The sequence below is a fragment of the Tachyglossus aculeatus genome, chromosome 16 (genome assembly GCF_015852505.1).
Source record: "Tachyglossus aculeatus isolate mTacAcu1 chromosome 16, mTacAcu1.pri, whole genome shotgun sequence".
Taxonomy (NCBI): domain Eukaryota; kingdom Metazoa; phylum Chordata; class Mammalia; order Monotremata; family Tachyglossidae; genus Tachyglossus; species Tachyglossus aculeatus.
The window spans coordinates 7,266,344-7,290,403 of NC_052081.1; the positions used below are offsets into that span (position 1 = coordinate 7,266,344).

General features: G+C 45.1%; 1 protein-coding gene across 1 annotated transcript; it reads left to right on the plus strand.

The window, feature by feature from the left end:
• The first annotated feature begins 5,552 nt into the window (after window positions 1-5,552).
• On the plus strand, window positions 5,553-11,289 carry FASLG (Fas ligand). The gene is made up of 4 exons (XM_038758484.1): window positions 5,553-5,884; window positions 6,494-6,539; window positions 9,421-9,477; window positions 10,808-11,289. The coding sequence occupies exons 1-4, from the start codon at window positions 5,588-5,590 to the stop codon at window positions 11,209-11,211; spliced, it is 804 nt and encodes a 267-aa protein (XP_038614412.1). The 5' UTR covers window positions 5,553-5,587; the 3' UTR covers window positions 11,212-11,289.
• The last annotated feature ends 12,771 nt before the right edge of the window (window positions 11,290-24,060 follow it).

Here is a 24,060-nt window from a genome sequence, read left to right on the forward strand (position 1 = left end):
ACTAAGCACTTGGGAGAGTACAATATAACAGAGTTGGTAGACACTTTCCCTGTCCACATTGCGCTTCAGTCCAAAAGGGGGGGAGGATAAAATAAATACCACTAATTGATAGTAAGCACTTAAACACCATAAGTATTGTTATTACTCTTCACCTGTATCCAACCCATATTCACAGAGAAGGTTAAATTCCCCACATTTGTGAATTGTCTCATCTGATTCAACCCTCAACAAGATTCCTGCCGGATCCCCGTCTCTCCCACACTCATCCCCTCCTAACCCTCGCCAGGAAAGACTACATCTACTTTAGCACACTTTAAGGATGAGATTCACCACTGTTTAGAGATCGACCCTAGCTTAAGAATTAAATTGGACTGAAATAATAATAATAATGATGGTAATTGTTAAGCACTAACTGTGTGTCAAATACTGTTCTAAGTGCTGGGGTAGATACAAGATAATCAGGTTGGACACAGTCCCTGTACCACATGAGGCTCACAGTCTTAATCCCCATTTTACAGGTGAGGTAACTGAAGTCAGAGAAGTGAAGTGACTTGCCCACGGTCACACAACGGACAAGTGATAGAGCTGGGATTAGAACTCGGGTCCTTCTGACTCCCAGGGTTGTGCTCTACCCTGGGCTACTATACAGGTACTTTGTGTACTTTCTCATACACAAAGAATGAATAATCGTTTCCCGCTCAGTACCTGCACCGAGATATTTTATCCATATCGAACTCACACCTGCATAGGTGAAATGCAGGAAAGCACTGGGGTTAAAACCACCTCGGGCTAAAACACGTATGTGTGAGTGTGAGTGAGTGTGTGTGTGCGTGTGTGTGTGTGTTTTGGAGATACCCATGAAGAGGTGAATTATAGGAATGATGACAGTGGAGAAACTATGAGCTTGCAGAGAAAGAGACTGCTCTATTGCAAGAGGTCTGGCAGATCGGGGGCAGGGAAGGTAGTGTGACTTCACTCAATCGATCAATAGTATTCGTTGAGCGCTTATTCTGTGCAGAGCACTGTACCGAGTGCTTGGGAGAGTACGTAAGGCTAGTAGATACAGTCGCTGCCTTCAAGGAGCTTACTGTCTAGTGGAGGAGGACAAACATTAAAATGAATTTCATGTAAAGGGAGGCAACAGAGTTTCAGGAAGAATACATCCGTGCTTTGGTGGGGATGTGGTGGGGTGAGTCCCTAAGTGTTCAGGGAACGAGGAGTTAAAGTGCAAGTAGCAGGGGAAACAGGGTGGGGAGATGAGAGATGAGTCAGGGGAAGCTCCCTAACATAGTACTGGAGGATTTTACGAGTCCCGCAATAATGGACTGCAAAGGAGCAGAAGCCATAGGTACCAGGGAGATTGTCAAGCCGGCCTATATGACTGCAGGAGATCTGAAATGCAGGATGCTCTAAAGCCCTCTGGTTGTTTAGTCTGCATAACCATCTTTGGGCAGAGAAAGGGACATTACCTGCATGGGACATCCCTCTGGGGGCAAAGCACGACCAAATGAGCTTGAACTGAGCTGGAAAGACATAGGAAAGATGCCAGATGATGGCGTTTACAGACCATTATGGCAGGTAAGTATTTCTAGAGTTAATTCAGTTATCTTTCTCCTGCCCCTGCATCTGTTCATTTGTACAGGAGTTCTAGATTGGTGATACTGGGTAGGTGAGGAGAAATAGAGAAGAGAAAAATGAAGAAAGGATAACTTCATGAATGGAGTTATGTTGAGACTGGTGTTCAGAATCATTCCCTTACAATTGCTCTCCCCCATCTTAAAAGTCTTATTGAAAGTACATCTCCTCCAAGAGGCCTTCCTTGACAGCCCTACTTTCCTCTTCTCCCACTCCCTTCTGTGTCACGCTGACTTGCTCCCTTTAGTCATTCCCCTTCCAACCCCAAAGCACTTACATAAATATCTGTAATTTACTTATTTAATGTCTTTCTCCCCCTCTAGACTGTAAGCTTGTTGTGGGCAGGGAATGTGTTATATTGCTATACTGGAGAAGCAGCTTGGCTTAGTAGAAAGAGCACAGGCTTGGGAGTCAGAAGTCGTGGGTTCTAATCCCTGCTCCACAACTTATCAGCTGGACAAGTCATTTAACTTCTCTGGGCCTCAGTTACCTCATCTGTAAAATGGGGATTTAGACTGTGAGCCCCACATGGGACAACCTCATTACCTTGTATCTATCCCAGCATTTAGAACAGTGCTTGGCACATAGTAAGAGCTTAACAAATACCATCATTGTTATCATTATTATTTTATTATACTGTAATCTCCCAAGCACTTAGTACAGTGGTCTGCACACAGTAAGTACTTGATAAATGCAATTGACTAACATGGAGGTTCAAAGAGTGGAATTTGGGAGACAGTCTCTGACTAGAGGAGAACACCCAGCTCTCCTAGAATTGGTGGACACCCACACTTTAAGTGTTCTTTCTCATCCATGAATTTCTGATAACACAGAACCCCATTATTGATACAGGAGTTATAATATTTCTTCTTGAAAGTTACCTGAGAAGCACAGGTACAATCTCTGTACACATAAGCAACTACACTCATTATTCTCCTGGCTATTTCACACACGTGAACATGATCTCCTCCACACACTGGGCATTTTGAGAATATTTCATTAGGAAGAAATTCCTGATTGCCAGGAGTGAGAGACTCTGGAGCAAGTTAGCGAGGAAAGCTGTGGAACCTTCTGCTCAGGAGAATCTTAAGACTAGAGATCTGTTGGTCTGGTTTCTTTGGAGTATCATGTTTCCAGCCCCAGACTTCTCCTAAAGGCAGAAGGTTTTGTGCACTGCTAAGTAAGGGTTAACTTGTCCTCATTACATTATAAGATACTTGAGGGCAGGGATCCTATCTATTAATTCTATTATATCAAATCAATGCTATTTATTGAGTGCTTACTATGTGTAGAACACTTTACTAAGTGCTTGGGGGAGTATAATAATAATAATGGTATTTGTTAAGCACTTACTCTGTGCCAGGCACTCTACTATGCCCTGAGGTGGATACAAATATGACTGATTGATTGGGTTGGACACAGTCCATGTCCCAAAGGGCACTCATAGTGTTTATGTCCACTTTACAGATAGAGTAACTGAGCCACAGAGAAGTGAAGTGATTTGCTCAAGGTCACACAGCAGACAAGTGGCAGAGCTGGGATTAGAACCCAGCTCTTCTGACTCCAGGCCCGTGTCTCCTCCTGCCTTCGATACATCTCCATCTGGATGTCTGCCTGCCATCTAAAACTCAGTATGTCCAAGACTGAACTCCTTATCTTCCCCCCCAAACCCTGCCCTCTCCCTGACTATCCTATCACTGTTGACGGCACTACCATCCTTCCCATCTCACAAGCCCACAACCTTGGTGTCATCCTCGACTCTGCTCTCTTGTTCACCCCTCACATCCAATCCGTCACCAAAAACTGCCGCTCTCACCTCCGCAACATCGCCAAGATCCTCCCTTGCCTCTCCATCCAAACCGCTACCCTACTGGTTCAATCTCTCATCCTATCCCGACTGGATTACTGCATCAGCCTCCTCTCTGATTTCCCATCCTCCTGTCTCTCCCCACTTCAATCTATACTTCACGCTGCTGCCCGGGTCATCTTTGTGCAGAAATGCCCTGGGCATGTTACTCCCCTCCTCAAAAATTTCCAGTGGCTACAAATCAACCTACGCATCAGGCAAAAACTCCTCACTCTCAGCTTCAAGGCTCTCCGTCACCTCGCCCCCTCCTACCTCACCTCCCTTCTTTCCTTCTACAGCCCAGCCCACACCCTCCACTCCTCTGCTGCTAACCTCCTCACTGTGCCTCGTTCTCGCCTGTCCCGCCGTCGACCCCCGGCCCACGTCCTCCCCCTGGCCTGGAATGCCCTCCCTCCGCACATCCACCAAGCTAGCTCTCTTCCTCCTTCAAAGCCCTACTGAGAGCTCACCTCCTTCAGGAGGCCTTCCCAGACTGAGCCCCCTCTTTCCTCTCCCCCTCCCCATCCCCCCTGCCCTACCTCCTTCCCCTCCCCACAGCACCTGTATATATGTTTGTACAGATTTATTACTCTATTTTACTTGTGCATATTTACTATTCTATTTTATTTTGTTAATATGTTTTGTTTTGTTATCTGTCTCCCCCGTCTAGACTGTGAGCCCGCTGCTGGGTAGGGACCATCTCTAGATGTTGCCAACATGTACTTCCCAAGCACTTAGTACAGTGCTCTGCACACAGTAAGTGCTCAATAAATACGATTGAATGAATGAATGAATCCACTAGGCCACACTGACAATGGAGTAGGTAGGCATGATCCCTGCCAACAAAGAGTTAACAGACTAGGGTGGAGATGGACATTAAAATAAATTACAGATGGAAATGTGCATAAGTGTTGCCAGGCTAGGATGCAAATCAATGTGCTTGAGGGCTACAGATCTGGCGCATAAGTGATACAGAAGGGAAAGTGAATAGCGGAAATGCGGCAGAAGGGAGAGCAAGTAGGGGAAAAGTGAGGGCTTAGTCAGGGAAAGTTTTCTGGAGATGTGATTTCCGGAGGGCTTTGAAGGTGGAGAGAGTGGTGATCGTTTGAAATGAAGGAGGAGGGAGATCCAGGCCAGAGGAAGGATGAGGGTGAGGAGCTGACAGCGAGATAGACAAGCTGGAGACCCAGTGATTAAGTTAGCATTAGAGGAGCAGAGTGTGTGGGCTGGGATGTAGTAGGAAATCAGCGAAGCAAGATAGGAGGGAGAGAGCAGATGGAGTGCCTTAAAGCCAACGCAAAGAGGTTTCTGTTTGATTGGAAGTGGATGGACAATCATTGGCACATTGCTCTGCACAGAATAAGTGCTCAATAAATATGATTGATGGTGTTATGCAGGTACATAGAAGGATGTGGCTGGCGATGCCTTCCCACAGAAAGGACCGTCAAATCATCATCATCATCATCAATCGTATTTATTGAGTGCTTACTGTGTGCAGAGCACTGTACTAAGCGCTTGGGAAGTACAAGTTGGCAACATATAGAGACAGTCCCTACCCAACAGTGGGCTCACAGTCTAAAAGGGGGAGATCGATCGACGTTATTTAGTGAAAGTTTACTGCAGGCAGAGCCCTGCATATAGCACTGGGGAGAGTCCGATACAATGTCAGAGACAGCTTTGCCCACCCAGGCCCAGCGACGCTTAGTCGGTGCCCTGCCCTTCTGCCAGGGGGCATAAAAGTCTCCGCGGGGAGCCTCTGTTCCAGAGCAGAGCCCAGGTCTCATCCGGAGCAGCCACCCGCGGTTGTCATCAAGGGTTTGGCAAGCTTGCATCGAAAAGAAGTGGGCGGAAACTCTCAGGGGCTTGCTCTGAGAGGAGGCTTTTAAGCCTTGAGCACACCCCAAGTGGGTGTCCTTCAGAGAAGCTACAGAAGGGAGAGACTTCCCCGGCTGACGTGGCTCTATAAAATCGGGGCCAGCTTCCTTCCCTCGCAGACTCTGCGGTAGCCCTGTTCCCCTCGGCTTACACCCCAGCCCAGGAGGACCATCCCTCAACACACGGCGAAGGAGAAGCTCTCTCTCCCCTGAGGGGCCAGCCCTGCCCACCATGCAGCAGAATCTCAACTACCTGTACCCCCAGATCTACTGGGTGGACAGCAATGCCAGCGCTCCGCGTGTCCCTCCGGCCCCCTGTCCTCCACCGACGCCGCCCCCCGTGCCTGAGAGGCCTGGCCGGAGGCGGCCGCCACCCCCGCCTCCACCCCTCCCGAAGCCGAGAAGGGACCATGGCACGTGCCTCGGTCTCCTCATGGTCTTCTTCATGGTGCTGGTAGCCCTGGTTGGACTGGGGCTGGGCATGGTCCAAATTTTCCACTTGCAGAAGGATCTGGCAGATCTCAGAGAGGTGAGTGACCTGCCTGGGAACACATTGACAGACTGCCAAATATACTGCAGCTGCATATGTGTGTGTGTATGTGGCGTGTGTGTTTGCATGTGCATGTGTGTGTGAGCACGTGCTTCTGTGGCAATTTTAAAGCAGTTTATTTTTGCAAAGCTCTCTTTCTATTTCTTTGAAGTGGTTTGGACTAACAGCCCCTTCTTGGAAGCGGAGAAGCTTTCTGTCGCTCTTCCTGGTCAATTGGTCATTAGGTGGGCTGGAATTACAAACCGCACTCCTCTTCTCCCTAGTTTCCAGAAGCCCAATTCCAGTCAACCCCTGGGCCTTGCTGGGCCTCTTTGGGCAACTAAAAAATAAAGATCCCTGAAGTTCACATAGCCCCATTTTAAGGAGTTTGAAGCACTGTGGGAGAATTCACATGAATCCCCCTGGCACCTAAGTGAGATCAAAGTTAGTTACCATTTTTAGCTAGAGCCCAGAGAAGTTGAGTAGCTCAGAAAGAGCATTTTAAGGGCGCTCAATCCCCAGTTCTGATCCTGGGCTACCAAGCAGCACAGCTCACATCTTACACAAAAACGTGTCTTACAGCATACTTTCCTCTTTTTCTTCTGCCAGCTTGCCAGCAATGGACAGAAAACACCATCTTCCCAGAAGCAAATAGGTAAGTTTTTCTTAAGAGCTTGGTGAAAACTAAACCTGATTTACGAAACCCCTCTCTCCTTCCTTTTCTCCTGGTCAGCAAATTCTGAGAGACAGTGACTGAAAGCTGATTTCTAAATCCTTTAATCATTCTAGTGCCTTTGCCCTCATTTCCCCAACTCCCTCTCCCTTCTGAGTTGTCTGTGGACTTGGAGCTGTACATTTTAAACACTTGATTTTTAAGCACTTATGTACATATCTGTACATTTTAAGCACTTATGTACATATCTGAAATTTATTTATTTATACTAATTTCTGTGTCCCCCTCTACACTGTAAGCTCACTGTGGACTGGGAATGCAGCTACTAACTGTTTTTTTAAAACGGTATTTATTATGCATTTCCTATGTATCAGGCACTGTTCTAAGCACTGTGGTAGATAAAAGGTGATCAAGCTGGATATAGTCCATGACCCACAAGAGGCTCATAGTCTTAATCCCCATTTTACAGATGAGGGAACTGAGGCCCAGAGAAGTGAAGTGTCTTGCCCAAGGTCACACAGCAGACAAGTGACGGAGGTGGGATTAGAACCCAGGTCCTTCTGACTCCCATGGCCTTGCTCTATCCACTAGGCCACGCTGCTGCTCATAACTCTGTTATGTGGTACTCTTCCAAGCAGTTAATACAATGCTCTGCACATGGTAAACGCTCAATAAATACTGTCGATTGACTGGATTCTGCCACATTTAAGTACATTTCTGGGGATCTGGGAAATGTCTCCATTAATCAAATTGTTGATTTAATCTCCCTAAAACAGCATATGCCTATATTAGACTATAGAAGATACAGTGTTTTGTTTGTGGGTGGAAGATGAGGGCAAGAATGGAGAGAGAGGAAGCAAAGTAGAAAAGGAGACAGTGGAAGAGGGGGACGGAGACAGAACTACACTGGAAAACACCCAATTTTTATACCTTATAATTTCCCCTGGTTTTTACCTTATCCGCAATGGCATTACTTTTTTTTTAATGCCTCTGATGCAACCCAAATCCTGAAATGATTCCCATAGAAGCAGAAAGAGGGCTCACTATTCTTCTGCTGAATGTTTGGAGCCACTGAAGGGCAGGCTCAGTGGGTTGGTCCTGAAATCGTTCGAGCTCTTGGTGAGAGCTGGGTTCATTTCAGCCCCTTTCTTACACAAAAGTGCCGTCAGATAGCAGAGGACGGTCTTTCGTTAATGGAAGGCACAGATAATGAAGAAAAGCATGAGACTGGACAGTGAAGTTAGAGACGGGGGGAGCCGAGTGGCCTAGTTGAAAGAGCACAGGCCTGGGAGTCTACTCCTGGCTCCGCCACTTGTCTACTGGATGATCTTGGGCAAGTCATTTAACCTCTCCGTGCCTCAGTTTCCTCCACTGTAAAATGGGGATTCAATGCCTGTTCTCCCTCAACTTAGACTCTGAGCCCCTTATAGGACAGGGACTGTATCCGGCCTGATTAACATGTATCTGCCCCAGGGCTTAAAATGGTGCTTGAAACATAGTAAGCAAATAATAATAATAATGATAATAATAATAACAGAGAAAAAGAGAGAATGTCTTTGGTGGGGGCATTTCGACAAGAAGGTTAGAGAACTCTTGCAGCCCATCCTGGCGAACGGATATGAAGAGGAAAACACAGATTTGAGACGAGTTCACGCTTTCCCCAGATTCATGGATTTAGCTACTACCTTTCCCTTGCCACATTTAATCTTCTGGGATGGGGAGAGGGAAAAATCAATCAGTGGTATTTATTGAGCACTTATGAGTACTGAGCATATGTTTTTACAGTGTTGAATGGGTAGCTGAAATGTATCTGGGCTATTTAGCACATGTCCCTGTGAATGTATAATGTTAGAAAGTTGGGCCAGTACTGTGAATCTGTTTTGAATGGCCTGTGGCACACAAATGATTCTGGACAACAACAAATGGAGGCAAAGTGGGGTAAGAGCTTGTCAGTGTGAGGGTTGAGTTAAGCGTTCACTGAGATTTTCTCTATCCCCTCATTTCCCCCATCCACCCTCCCCTCTGCATCACCTATGCACCCTTTAAGCACTTTGAATCTCACCCCAGTCCCACAACCTTAAGTATATATCCTTACCCTCTACCCTTTCTCGTATATGTAATTAATTTTAATGTCTCTCTCTCTCTCTCTCTCTCTCTCTCTCTCTCTCTCTCTCTCTCTCTCTCTCTCTCTCCAGACAGTAGATTGTAAGCTTGTTGTGGGCAGAAGGTGTGTCTGTTATATTGTACTCTCCCAAGTTCTTAGTATTGTGCTCTGCCCACAACAAGCACTCAAATTTGATTGACTGTAGGCTCCATGTGGGCAGGGACCATATCTACTAGTTCCAATGCATTGAACTCTCCCAAGCGCTTAGTACAGTGCTCTGCTACAGGAAGGTTCAATAAATACCACTGATTGATTGACTGACCTGTCTCAGAAAGTTCAAGGGACTTGAACTTCACTGAAGCCCTGGGATGTGTTTATTGATTCATGTTAGCCTAAGGCCAGCTCAACAGCAGCACCCCTAAATCATCACTTGCATCCCTTATGCTATCCCCTTTCACTGGCTAAAACATTTATTCACTGAAACATCAACTTTTTAGCTAATTCAATTTAATCCAGAACAAAATTCTGTGGCTATTCTAAAGTACAGTGCTCTGCACATAGTAAGCGCTCAATAAATATGATTGATGATAAAGCAAATGTTTAGCTACATCATTCTGAAATAATGGGTGCTGAGCATCTCCCAGCCTCATTATTACTTCCATGTCAGTGAAATTCCTCATTATATTCTCTCTGGAATATGTTGCTCAGGTGATGGCCCAGGACTCTTTTCTGACCACTTCTCTTTTCTTTCTAATCCAGGGCTTCAGCATCCAGTTTCAGAAAAGGAGACGCTAAGGAAGGTAGCACACTTAACAGGTCTGTAGCAGCGAGCAGAGACTCAAGAATGAGAAAAGGAACCTGGGAAAGAACCTAAGGGGGTTTGGGGAAAAACCTGAGAACTCTCTGAAATCCAGCCATCAACTGGGGTTGGTCGTCAATGTCGCTGAAGGCTGTTGGCTTTCATTGTTAGTGAAAAAGCCCTAGTGGCGTTATGATTTTCTTAAACTAGGAGAACACGTTTCTACTTGAATAAGCAACAGGAAACTGGGAGCATGGTTCCCATTTCAGGTCCCCTAGGTTGTAGAAGGATTACAGGGTACCATGTAGAACAGCAATTCTTCATCTTTGGGGCATTTGCATCTCTACTATAATAATAAGAAGAATCACGACATTTGTTAAGTACGTACTACGTGCTGAGCATTGTACTAAGTACTGAGGTACAGTTCCTGCCTCTCGTGATGCTCGTAGCCTAAGTAGGAAGGAGAACAAGTGTTTAATCTCCATTTTACAGATGGGGAAATTGAGGCACAGTGATGTTAAGTGACTCGACCAAGGTCACACAGCAGTCAAATGACTCCCAGACCCTTGGGTCTTTCCATGAGGCCACACTGCTGGTGGTGGGGAGAGCAAACGGCATACCTGAATATATGGTTTTCAAGCTTCCTGGGCCCCTGCTAGGCAAATTATTCAACGGTGCAGATGATTCATAAGTACTAGTCAGAGTGTCCAGAACCAGACTTTTCCATTTCGTGACTAGTTCTGCCAGCCCCCACCTACTGTTACCCCTCAAGGTATGGATTCCTCCTCCAGAGAGATCCCTGCCTGGCTTTTCCAAGGGCCGGGGACAGAAGAAACGATTCTGACAGTAGCACTATCTTCCAGGAGTTGGTAACCTCGGTTTAGAAGAGGAAACTCATCTAGGATTCCACAGAATCAAGAATGAGTCAGGAGACAGACCAGCATCTCGTGGGCAGGAAACGTGTCCACCATCTCTATTCTACTGTTCTCTCCCAAACACTTAGTACAGTGATATGCACACGGTAAACCCTTAACAACTATCACTCGTTGTTAGTGCTCAGTGTGTGCCAGGCACTGTACTAAGCACTGAGGAACATACAAGTCAATCAGGTTGGATGCAGTCCGTGTCCCATGTGGTCTTAATCCCCATTTTACAGTTGAGGCAACTGAGGCACCGAGAAGTTGAGTGACTTACCCAAGGTCACACAGCAGACAAGTGGTGGAGCTGGGATTAAAACCTGGGTTCTCTGACGTCGAGGCCCGGGCTCTTTCCACTTGACCATGTTGCTTCTCTCATGCTTCTATTACCATCGGCTGACCGAATTAATTTCATCTCCTCTGCTTCCAGGCAAGTCCAACTCAAAAGCAGCCACCAGTATTCTTTTGGAGTGGGAAGACACCTTGGGACACGCTTTCGTCTCAGGTGTAAAGTACAAGAACCACGGTCTCGAGATCAACGACACCGGACTCTATTTCGTGTACTCCAAAGTGTACTTCCGAAGCCGAGATTGCAGCAACAAGGTCCTGAGCCACACTGTTTTCAAGAGGAATCCCAACTACCCAAAGGACTTAGTGCTAATGGAGGGCAGGAAGACCAACTACTGCTCTTCGAGCCAGATGTGGGCCCACAGCAGTTACCTGGGAGCCGTGTTCAACCTCACTAGAGCCGATCGTTTGTACGTCAACGTGTCTGAGCCGAAACTGGTCTACTTTCAGGAGTCAGAGACGTTCTTCGGCTTGTACAAACTCTAGAAGAGGAACGAGGGCTGCTCCATTGAGGCTCCCGAGGCACTTGCCCTTGTCAGCGTGGGTATGGTTCTAATCTGGAACTACGGCAGGAACCATGACCGACCCCAGCCTGCCAGCTCCTCATCTCATCCAAATTTCTTGAGTTGACTACCGGAAGGAATATGGTTGAAGAAGGTGAAATTCTGGATATTTTGGGTGGATGCTGATGGGGGCGGGGCAGAGCCCTCCTTTCCCTCCCTCCACCCCCCCCCAAAAAAAAAACTGATTTGGAAAAATCTTGGAGGAAGCTGGTTTTGAACACAAAAAAGGCACCTTTTTACTCACCTCTCAGAGGTGGGCTTGCTACCTCAAGAGAAGTTGACACTCAAATGAATTTCTGTTCCCGTGCGTGAGTGGTCATTAAGGAGGCCAGTCACCTGGTTCTACATTGGCCAATCTAGGGTTCCTCTGGACTGTCCCTGGGTCTGGTACAGGACTGGTACCGGTGTATTCACGTCCGGTATTTTCATTGTCAGTGCCCAGCTGCTCTCCGCCACAGCCCCGGCCACCGAGTTCCATGACTCCGAGACCTGGAACCCGAGTTCACATAGGCCTTAGAAAGGAGCATAACGACTCTGAAGAGGTCAGGTGTTGGAGAAGGTCAGGGTATTCCAGAGAAATACTCTAAGATTGGGCGAATGCAGGCAGAATCAGCCCCAAATCCCCCAGATGGAGTCGAAGGGACATCATCGCCTTATGCCTGGGCCAGTGTAACGTTTGTGATGTCAGGCACTCTTTAAGGTTTGGTTTGAGTGCCGTCGCCGGCCACTCTAATGTGAATGTGTGTGTGCAGGATGTGGGAAGGGGAGGGGAGAGTTTGCTTCTGTTGCCCAGCTAAAGAGACTGACGGGTAATTCCATCTTGACAGTGTCTCTGCTTCAAGATGCATTTTCTGAGGTCAGACATTCATGCTTATCAAGTAGAAAATTGCCTACTAGTCACACCATTACACATCCAAAATGTATAATATTAGTGCAATTGCATAGGTGTACATTTGCACACAGATAAAATCAATCGTATTTATTGAGTGCTAACTGTGTGCAGAGCACTGTACTTAGCGCTTGGGAAGTACAAGTTGGCAGATAAAACAAGATGAAAGATAAGAGAAGATAAAAGAGGGACAGACAGAACAGTATGCCAAATTCTAATTTCTACCTCTATTAGGTGAGGCCTAATTTTTTCATCCCATGGGCTGACTTCACTTATGTGAGTCACCTGCATATCAAAGGATTCCAGAAAGAGAGAAAGCCCTTTCAGAGAAAGGTGAAAGGTGGGAGGAATTTGGTGCAAAAACTCCATCAAAAGCCATCGTAATTAACAAACAGTCCAGTTCAACACAAAAACTTGAACTCCCCATGAATGTTTCTTTACTTTGTTGGGTTTTTTTCCCCAAAGTGATGTTTCCCTATGTGTACATTATTTATATTTGTATATATTTTTCTGGACAAATAGGTATAATAAATTTATATTTTTAGAATAAGTAAAGCTTATGGTGTATCTGTCTTTATAAAGCAAGTCAGCAATCAGGTCTTGTGCCAACTTAACAATTCTCTTCCTCTATGCCTTCTTAGCTTAGTGGGAGTTGAGGCTATCTTGGGAAGATATTATTTATTTATTTATATTAATGTCTGTCTCCCCCTCTAGGCTGTACTCTCATTTTGGGGAGGGAATGTGTCTGTTTATAGTTATACTGTATTCTCCCAAGTGCTTTGTACAGTGCTCTGCACAATGTAAGCTCTCAAAAGATATGATTGAATGAATGAATGAAGGGTTAGGAGGGAAAGTCAGCAGGAAATGAAAGATCAAACCCCTTATCAATTAAGCAATATCATTTATTGAGCCCTTACTGGGGACAGAGCTCCTTTCTATGTTTTTAGGAGAGCAGCATATTAGCATACCCCAATCCCTGCACTCAAGTAGTTTAACATCTAGAGCGCAAGGAAGACATTTAACTAAATTACAGTAAGAGAAAGTAATAGGGATTCTGAAGAAAAAAGAGGCAGAGTTCATGGTGCTGTCCTTTGGTAAATGTGCAAAGCTCCTCAAAAATCTCCACCCACCTCCGCATCAAACAGAAACTCCTTATTAATAGCTTTAAGGCACTCAATCAGTTCTCTCCCTATTTAACCTAATTTCTCTCCAACCAGCCAACTCCAACCCAGCCCAGACACTTCACTCCTCCAACATCAATCTACTTACTGGGCCTCAACCCTGCTTCTCCCATCAGCAACTCTTTGCTTATGCTCTCCCTCCCGCTTTTGATTCCACAGATCACCACTCTCCCCAGCGTCAAAGTCCTATTAAAATCACATCTCCTCCAGGATGACTTCTCTGACTACCCCATCTCCCCACCCTTTTCTCCCTCCCTGTGCATCATCTATATACACTTGGGTCTGTACCCCTTATGTTATTTAATATTCACTTCCTACAGCACCTATGTTCATATCCTTTTACCCTATGGCTGCCTCTAACTGTAGATTATTGAGTGTTTGTCTCCCCAACTAAAATGTAAGCTCCTTGAGGGCATGGATCATCAGTCCTACCAACTGTTGTACTCTCCCAAGTGCTTAGTACAGTGCTCTGCACATTAATAGCTGATGTATGAAATGATTCTTGAACTTACTCCCAACTCCAGAACAGAAGCTTCTCTAGGTCTCGGGAAGGAAATTAAATTTGAAACGACACAGACCTACGGCAGAAGTTTTAGAAAGCAGACTCAATGGATGGAATAGTGCTGCCTCAGGCTGGTAGCAGTTTTGATCCGGACTGAGAAGGACTAGCCAACGAAGACTGCCACCAACCAAACAAGGAATAAAACATTGCTGATGGACGTGCAGCGTGCATTGGGTGTAGCAGGATCCTAAGGTAAAAGCGGGGTCAGTTTCAAGCATCGGGCCACCAGATGTGAGAAAATATTTGTCCCCCACTCCAACCCTGCAGGGGGTCATTACATTTCGGGCAGGTGCAATGAAGCACTTTGTGGGAGTGCATCTGAACCTAGAGTCTGAACCTATAGAGAAGCAGCATGGCTCAGTGAAGAAGAGCATGGGCTTTGGAGTCAGAGGTCATGGGTTCAAACCCCGGCTCTGCCAATTGTCAGTTGTGTGACTTTGGGCAAGTCACTTAACTTCTCTGTGCCTCAGTTACCTCATCTGTAAAATGGGGATTGAGACTGTGAGCCCCACGTGGGACAACCTGATCACCTTGTAACCTCCCCAGTGCTTAGAACAGTGCTTTGCGCATAGTAAGCGCTTAATAAATGCCATCATTATTATTATTAGAGTGTTACCCCGCCGGGAGACCTGAAACCACGATGCCTAGCAGTTTCAGAGTCCTGGAATTCCCCTCTAAGGACCCACTTCTCACAAGTGGAGAGTGGGTGGGAATACCACGACCTTTTCCCAACCACTCTGATGGTGCACCCTTTTTTTAAATGGTATATAAGTGCTTACTATGTGTCAGGCACTGTACTAAGCGCTGGGAAGATACAAGCTAATCAGGTTGGACACAGTCCCTGTCCCACATAGGTCTCAGTCTTTATTCTCATTTTACAGATAAGGTAACTGAGGCATAGAGAAGTGAAGTGACTTGCCCAAGGTCACACAGCAAAGTGGTGGGGTAGGGATCAGATCCCAGGTTCTTCCAACTTCCAGGCCCGTGCTTTATCCACTAAGCTACGCTGATCCCCTGAGGTGCCAGGGTTTCCAACGGCCAACTTCAGAGGAACCAGAGCGGACACAAATTCAACTGTTTTTTTACCCAGGCTGAGGCTCAAGGAAGAGAGGCTGAGCATATTCAAAACTGTTAAATTCTCACTTCCAAGGACCTTTGCCTCTAGTTCCTCTTCCACCTTGCCCGTGGAGCTGTGAAGCAACATCCCCAAGCCCCACCCCAGGTGGGCTTTTTCAAGGAAGGGAAGTCTTTGTTGGTTCAACAGCTTTCAGGACAAAAAGAAAAACTCCCTCCACAGCCCCTCAGATTGGTAACCCTAGGTTCTGTGAACTAAACTTGGGTTTACCACAACTGCACAGGAAGAGGAAATCTGCAGTGGGGTGGCTCCTTGAGAATGATAAGAATTTGGAAAGGCTGCTGAGGAAAATAACTGTGCCCCAGTCCTGGAGTCTCTAGAGTATAAAATTTGCTAGAAAAATGCTGGCCGTGGCATAAGTTCTTGAATGGGGTTCCACGTAGTGACTCCACTGTTGGAAGCTTTAAAAGACCACTTCAAATCATCAATCATCCTCCCCCAAACTGCCAAATCACCAGGAAAGGCTTTCTGCTTGGCTTCTAGATGCTCCACAGTAAAGTTGGCAGAGTAGCCCACATGTCTCCTGAACACTGGAGGAGAGTTTATAGGTAGGCAGCAGGATCAACTCAGAAAGGCTTTTGCAGGGTATTGGGGAAGAAATGCCCTTCCCTCTACCTCATCTTCAGACCCTCATGACTATGGACATTTACCTGAAGCTGAGGACACCCACAGTTCAGTGAAAAAGAGAGCGAATGCCACACAATAAGTTAGTAGGCACATTCAGTGACTAGGGTGGGCAACTGATGAGTTATTTGGTTTCTCACCATCCTTCCTGTGGGGACCTCCACCCCCTTGATCAGGAAATAGTTCATTTAAAAAAAGCACACCACAGCAGGCAAATGCTAAGGTATTTCTATTTCTCCAGACTGCAAGTTCGTTATGGGCAGGGATGAAGTCCATTGATTCTGTTGTTTTGTACCCTCCCAAGTGCTTAGTACAGTGCTTTGCACATGGCAAGTGCTCAATAATACCATTGATTGATTCCTAAGTATGAGAGAAGAGAGCCCACTCTTCTAAGGCTATTTTAATGTTTTTATAAGAACTTTAAAAAATGTAGGGCAAATATTTAGATTCACCTGTTGTGTTATTCATTTTACTTTCATAAGACAGAACAAATTAATAATGAAAATGGACTCAGACACTATCAGTGGTCTAGGAAATCCTATTTCAAGCAATGCTGATCAATTAGGAGATAAAAATGATGAGCCTTTGGCTGTAATATTGACTTTTTAGGAAAGAATCACTTCAAAAGTAATAATAGTAATTGTGGCCTTTGTTAAGTGCTTAGTATGTGCCAAGCATGGTGTGAGGCTGGGGGATATAGAAACAAGATAATCAGGTTTGACCCAGTTCCTGTCCCACATAGGGCTCACAGTCTTAACCCTCATTTTTATGCATGTGAAAACTGAGGCACAAAAGTTATGTGATTTGCCCAAAGTCACGCAGCAGACAAGTGGCAGAGCCGGGATTAGAACCCAAGTCGTCTGATTCCTAGGCCTACGCCCTTTCCTCTAGGCTCTGCTGCTTCTTGAGAAGCATCTTGGAAGTTGAGGCACAGAGAAGTTAAGTGACTTGCCCAAGGTCACACAGCAGGAGGAATTGGGATTAGAATCCAAGTCCAAAGACCAATGTGATCACGGGGACACCCTCCATATTCATTTTATATTTATTCTGTGCAATAAGTAGTACACAGAACATAAAAAAAGATAAAGATCTTCCATGAAGAACAGAGTGATAGTATTTTTATTCCTTTTCAAATTCCTTTCTGTGTGGGCTTGTTCTTGCTTTGTTTCCAACGAGGAACAAACCCAGGAGTCCTACTTCCAGCTCACCTATAAACTTCCCGATGTAATTCTGAAAGAGGGCAGAGAAAGAAATGACTGGGAGTGAGGAAAGCCAAGAAGATCTCAGTAAACAGTAAATACCACTGATTGATAAGATTCTTCCCTTCATTGTAAGATCCTTGAGGGCTGGGATCATGTCTACAAAATGCTATTGAAATGTACTCTCCCAGGGACTTCATGCAGTGCTCTGCACATAGTAAGTGCTCAATAAATATGACTGATTGGCCCCCTCAGAGAGATCCAGACCCTTGAAACAGGGTGACACTGGGAGACTCAAAAGAGGCCGTGGATTCTCTTCTTCCAAAACAAGTTTCTGATCTATTTGTTCCACTCCATGGTGGGGCAGCCTGTGTAAAGCTGACCTACATAGGTAGGAGCAGAGGTGTTAAACAGCTCTGAAATGTGGGCTTCCAAGGCTACGCTCTCTCAAACTCAGCCTCCCATTTACATCATTGGGGTTGCAGGGGGTGGGAAGTGAGATGGTGGGAGGGCAGCAGACTGGGTGCTAATTTCTTAGAAGTGCTGGAGAGGAAGAGACACCCCTTGTCTCTTTTACGGTAATAAGAAGCAACCAAGAATTATGAGGCGGGGAACGAAGAGGTGTGAAGACCCAAGGCCCAGGGACAGATGCTTCACCACTTCTCCCAGACTTTCCAAAAGAAGATCTCGCAAGTTGAGCTGGGAGCTGCTAAGGGGCTTTTTGGACTCGTGAGTGTGTGGGTAGCTTGCTAGATTCAGTTGAGAAGGAAAAGGGAAGTGGAGGGAAACTTGACTCCACGGACCCCCACAGTTATAGCCACAATACCCTGTACTGATTAGGGTCTGTCCCAATTAGCTCTTCCCAAGGTCAAGCACGAGATCGCTGAATAAAAGTTTGGAGCTCTCATGGAAACTGAGGGTGCCAGTTTTTTTTTTTTGTAGTAGGATTCTTAACTAACTGGTCACATTACCGCTTAATGAGCAGAGCACTGAACTAAGCAATAAATGAAGAAGACATCCCCTGCCCTCAAGGATCGTACAGTCTGATGGCGATTCAGTACAATCACCGATCACTTGATGTAATCTACCAAAGAGTATGTCTGCCTCATTGCTCTAGATCAGTCTTTTCTAGCGATGAGCACTAGACCAAAAATAGTAACGGACTCAAAGATTCCCATTGATGACGGTTCACCTACTCATATATCCCAATTCATTTATATACATCCCTTTCTTGAGCAACTACTGGGGACCTTACATTATTCTAGGTGCTTGAATACATTCACCTCATTCTTCCAAACAAGGGGTTGTTCCACAGAAAACTCACGCTGAAGTACACCTGGTGTCTGATGCCACATACAAAAGTCATGATTTCCAACACCCTGGCACCCACATTCTAGCCGAAATGCAAAATGAAAACAGACATTTTAGAAAACTCCCCTCCCATTAAACTTTGAGCCCAATGTGGAACTGGAAGTGTGTCCAATCAGTTTGTCTTCTATCCATCCCAGTACTTAGCACAGTAAATACACAAGTTCATTTTCCAGGGCCTGGGACATTCTCAGCTTTTCTTAACTTCCCAACCTGTGGAATTTGGAGTAAGACCTATTTTTTAATCTTAAAACCCAACTCACTGAAACTCCCAATTTGTTGCAGTCAATCCATGGTATTTATTGAACACTCACTGTGTGCTTTCCTGTGTACTAAGCACAGGAAAGGACAAGTTCCAGTACAGATCTATGGAAGTTATGATTGATGAACCATTTACTCATATGTGATTTCCAGGGAGCATCCATCTGCTTTGTCCCATAAACACCATTAGGTTCCCAATCCAAGAGAATGTTACCCTGGGCACGGTTATTACTGGTTTATGGTAATGTTCCATAAAACATAGCCACATCTATGCAACTTGTATATTGATTTTTGTTTGTAGTATTTGGGGCTCTTTAGCATGACCTTTGTATGGAAATTTCTGTGCCTGTTTTATATTTACTTGATCATGACTGCTTAAATCAATCCCATTTATAAGTAAAATAGCTCAAATCATCTCTGGGGTATTCACTTTGCACATTGGTTACCACAGCTTGCCTGTTCATTAGATCACAAAGATGAATATGATCAAAGTTTCCCAGAAACAAACAGACGTGGTCTGCAAGAAGGTATGCCATTTGTGTGATGTCTTTGTGCGATTGTCTTGGGCAATTCACTTAACTTCTCTGTGGCTCAGTTACCGCATCTGTAAAATGGGGATTTAATACCTGTTTTTCCTCCTAATTGGACTGTGAGCCCCATGTGGGATACAGACTGTGTCTGAGCTATTCCAGTGCTTAGAACAGTGCTTGACACAGGCTAAGCACTTGGCACATACCATAAAAATAAATTAAAAATGTGCCTTAAATTCATCTTTGAGGTCTTCATCTGAATTCCTTACTATGGTTTTCATTTGATAATAATAATAATAATACTAATGTCGGTATTTGTTAAGCGCTTACTATGTGCAAAGCACTGTTTGCACTGTTTGTATCTACTGGGGTAGATACAAGGTAATCAGGTTGTCCCACTGGGGGCTCACAGTCTCAATCCCCATTTTACAGATGAGGGAACTGAGGCCCAGAGAAGTTAAGTGACTTGCCCAAAGTCACACAGCTGACAAGTGACGGAGCCTGGATTTGAACTCACAACCTCCGACTCCAAAGCCCATGCTGTTTCCACTGAGCCACGCTGCTTCCCCTGATGTCAGTGGCTGACCATATTTTTTCACAGGGTTTGCACATCAAAGCAATTTTGATAAAAATTTTACTGGGCAGAGTTAAAGCACCCCAGGAAATATTTGAATTAGATGACCTTGGCCTGTTGTCTAGATTTCTGCCAGCAGCGCTCTGTGGTTCATGCAAAATAGAGGAGGCAGACTGTAGGGTCTGTGGCTTGGTGGTACGAGACTGGTGAAGGATTGTGGAGTGAGTGAGTTGAGCTCAGTAGAGACAGTGGCATTGAGAGCGTCGACTTGGTCATCAAGGGATGGTAGTATGGGCATGGAGACTAAATGGAGCATGATGATATGAGAAAATTGGATGGGGTCAAAAGATCGGAGGTCTCTGTGGGGAAACAGCCAGTTTTGCGGGGAGGAGGTTTTGTGGGAGAGAAGGCAGATGGAGGGGTTTCAGAGTTGGTGAGGGTAGAGATTGCGCAGTGGTTAGAGATGATGATAATAATAATTATGGTATTTCTTAAGCATTTACTATGTGCCAGGCACTGTACTAAGCGCTGGGATGAATACAAGCAAATCAGGTTGGACAGGTGCATCCCTGTCCCATGTGGGGCTCACAGTCTCAATCCCCATTTTACAGATGAGGTAACTGAGGCCCAGAGAAGTGAAGCGACTTGCCCTAGATCACGCAGCAGACAAGTGAGAAGCAGCGTGGCTCAGTGGAAAAGAGCCCGGGCTTTGGAATCAGAGGTCATGGGTTCATATCCCAGCTCCACCAATTGTCAGCTGTGTGACTTTGGGCAAGTCACTTCACTTCTCTGGGCCTCAGTTACCTCATCTGTAAAATGGGGATTAAGACTGTGAGCTCCACGTGGGACAACCTAATCACCTTGTAACCTCCCCAGCGCTTAGAACAGTGCTTTGCACATAGTAAGTGCTTAATAAATGCCATTATTATTATTATTAAGTGGCAGAGCTGTTGTTCCTAGTCACAAGAACTCCAAAGAATCAATTGTATTTATTAAGTGATGACTGTGTGCAGAACTCTGTAATAAGCACTTGGGAGAGTACAATAGGATAAGTTGACACAAGCCCTGCTCTCGAGGAGTTTACGGTCTAGGCAAAGAAACAGAGTAGAGAAGGGTAATTGTGATATTTGTGAAGTGATTACCATGTGCAAAACACTACACTAAGCACAGGGGTAGATACCATACAATCAGATTGGACACAGTCTCTCTCCCAAGGAGCTCACAGTCTAAAAGGGAAGGAGAACAATGTTGTATTCCCATTTTATAGACAAGAGAACTGAGACACAGAGAAGTTAAGTGACTTGCCCAAAGTCACTCAACAGGCAAGTGGCAGAGCCAGGATCTCCTTTCCATTAGGCTATGCTGCTTTTCTAAGAAATGAATGACAGCAATTCCAGGAGTTTGGATCATTCCACAGCAGGCTCTGAGGAGGGAATGGAAAGGAGGCGAAGGGTGGAGGAAAGGAAGCATGGCCTCCACCGCCCTGCAGAGAAGTCAAAATTGAACCAGTTTCCTCAGGGTCTTTAGGAACAAGATGACCCAAAGCTAGTTTGGCTTTCCTTATCAGACCTTCTTATCTTTGCTCATCTTCCTACCTACACCATGTCCTCCCTATTACTGTAGACAATACCACCATCCTCCCTATCTCACAAGCCCATAACCTTGGCATTATCCTGAACTCATTGCTCTCCTTCAACCCACATATTCAATATCACCAAATCCTGTCAGTTCTACCTTCACATTTCCTCTCCACCCAAACCGTTCCTACACTAATCCAAGCACTTAACCTATCCCATCTTGATTATTGTATCAGCCTCCTTGCTCAGTGCCTGCCTCCTGTCTCTCCCAACTCCAGGTCATACTTAATTCTGTTTCCTGTATCTTTTTATTTATTTTTTAAATGGTATTTGTTAAGTGCTTACTATGTTCCAGGCACTGCACTAAGTTCTGAGTAGATACAAGTGAAGTTCTGCGACTTGCCCGAGGTCACGCAGCAGAGAAGTGGAGGAGCTGGGATTAGAACCCATGTCCTTTTCACTTCCAGAGCTTTCTACTCACTAGGCCAGGCTGCTTCTATCCTGTTCAATTTCCCACCTCTATTCCTTGTTGGCCAGGGAAAAAAAAGACCATCTAGATTTGAGTCATATTTATATATATATATATATATATATATATATGTATATGTATATATATGCATATATCTCACCTCTAAACTCATTTGCTTGCTACCATTTTTTGCTTGCTACTATAATGCATGAATTTTTAAAGATGCACAAGTTTCCTGTGAGCTGTAGGAATCACGGTAGCATCAACCACAAAGACCTAATTCAGAACAGATATGAACTCACAGGCATTTTTTCGACTGGAAGGGAAGTAAAATGAAACCTAGTAAAGACCCGTGACCAAGCTACTTCCTCACTAGACCAGGGGAACTTCCTGATAGTTTTAAAGCCACATGTTATCTATGAGATCTAGATCTAACCCCTTAAGGGTCTGAAACTGCACTATTTCCTTTTATCAATCAATGGTGCTTACTGAATGCTTGAGAGAGTACAAGATAGTTGACATATGACTCCAGTCCTCAAAGAAGTTAAGGTCTAAGGTCCTAGATGAGGGTGAAACATTCATTTTGTCTTGGGGTGGATTCCAGTGATCTTTCATTGACTTCTCACAAACTCTGAAGCAGCTTGTTTAGCATTCCCGAGGGCCACTGTCCTAACCTAGAAATGGTGAAAGGGGAGTTGAGAAATAAAAATAATAATAATAACATATTTGTTTAGCGCTTACTATGTGCCAGGCACTGTACTAAGCACTGGGGTAGATACAAGATAATTAGGTTGGGCACAGTCCCTCCGTCCTAGGGACTTAATCCCCATTTTACAAATGAGGTAACTGAGGCACAGGGAAGTGACATGACTTGCCCAAGGTCACACATCAGACATGTGGCAGAGCTGGGATTTAAACATCTTAACTTCAAAAGCAAATATCTAACAATTTTACAGTCTGTACTCAATACTAAATACAGGAGGAGTTCGTGGTTTTTTTTGGCGGGGGGGGTGGGGTGGTGGGTAAGATATTACGGAAACTACAAGTGGTCAGAGCATGGTCCTGAATTAGAAGGGCCTGGGTTCTAATTGCAGCTTCTCCACTTATCTGCTGTGGGACCTTGGGCAAGTCATATAACTTCTCTGTGCCTCAGTTACCTCATTTGTATATGGGGATTAAGACCGTGAGTTCCATGTGGGGTGGGTACTGTAGCCAACCTGATTACTTTGTATCTATCCCAGTGCTTGGCGCATAGTAAGCACTTTAAATACCATTATTATTAATAGCAAATACCATCATTATCATATGAACTGTGTGCAACTTGGTTAGTGTGTAGCTACCCCAGCACTTAGTTCCTGGCACATAAGTGCTTAACTAATACCATAAAAATTATAAAAAGATAACCCATACAAGGATCAGTAAGCATATTTTAAAATTTCTGCTACTTCTCCACCACCCTCTTCCCTTCCCAATTCTGCAAGCAGAGTCCGAAATGTGTGTACCATACACCTTTTTAGAAACAACACAATACTGTTACTTTTTTATTTTTTTAAATACGAAGTTATTCCTACTACTAAAAATTAATTCACATAAACAGCATTATGAAACATCTAGATTTCTGCCTACTTATTACTCTGCTGATATTTGAACCAATGAAGCTTTCAACAAGTTATGAGGTTTTAAACTTTCACAAAGCAACTTCTGCTGTGGCCCCTTGCCTCTCCTTTAGGTTTCCAGCAATGTGCTACAGAATTCCTGTCGCTGCTGTAATTTTCCTGACTCTTAAAGGGATACAGAATTGTTGTCCACCCTAGCCGCATACTCCAGTATGCAGAAGCGGTATTGACTGATTTTTCCCTAAAGGCTTAGCCAAACAGACTCCATTGTATGCAGGGCTTAACAACTGGGCTGTAGAAGGAGAGAAGGGAGGTGAGGTAGGAGGGGGCGAGGTGATGGACAGCCTTGAAGCCGAGAGTGAGGAGTTTTTGCTTGATTCGTAGGTTGACAGGCAGCCACTGGAGATTTTTGAGGAGGGGTGTAACATGCCCAGAACGTTTCTGCACAAAGCTGATCCGGGCAGCAGAGTGAAGTATAGACTGAAGTGGGAAGAGACAGGAGGATGGGAGATCAGAGAGGAGGCTGATGCAGTAATCCAGTCGGGATAAGATGAGAGATTGAACCAGCAAGGTAGAGGTTTGGATGGAGGAAAGGGCAGATCTTGGTGATGTTGTGGAGGTGAGCCCGGCAGGTTTTGGTGACGGATTGGATGTGTGGAGTGAACGAGAGAGCGGAGTCGAGGATGAAGCCAAGGTGGTGGGCTTGTGAGACGGGAAGGATGGTAGTGCCGTCTACAGTGACGGGAAAGTCAGGGAGAGGATAGGGTTTGGGAGGGAAGATAAGGAG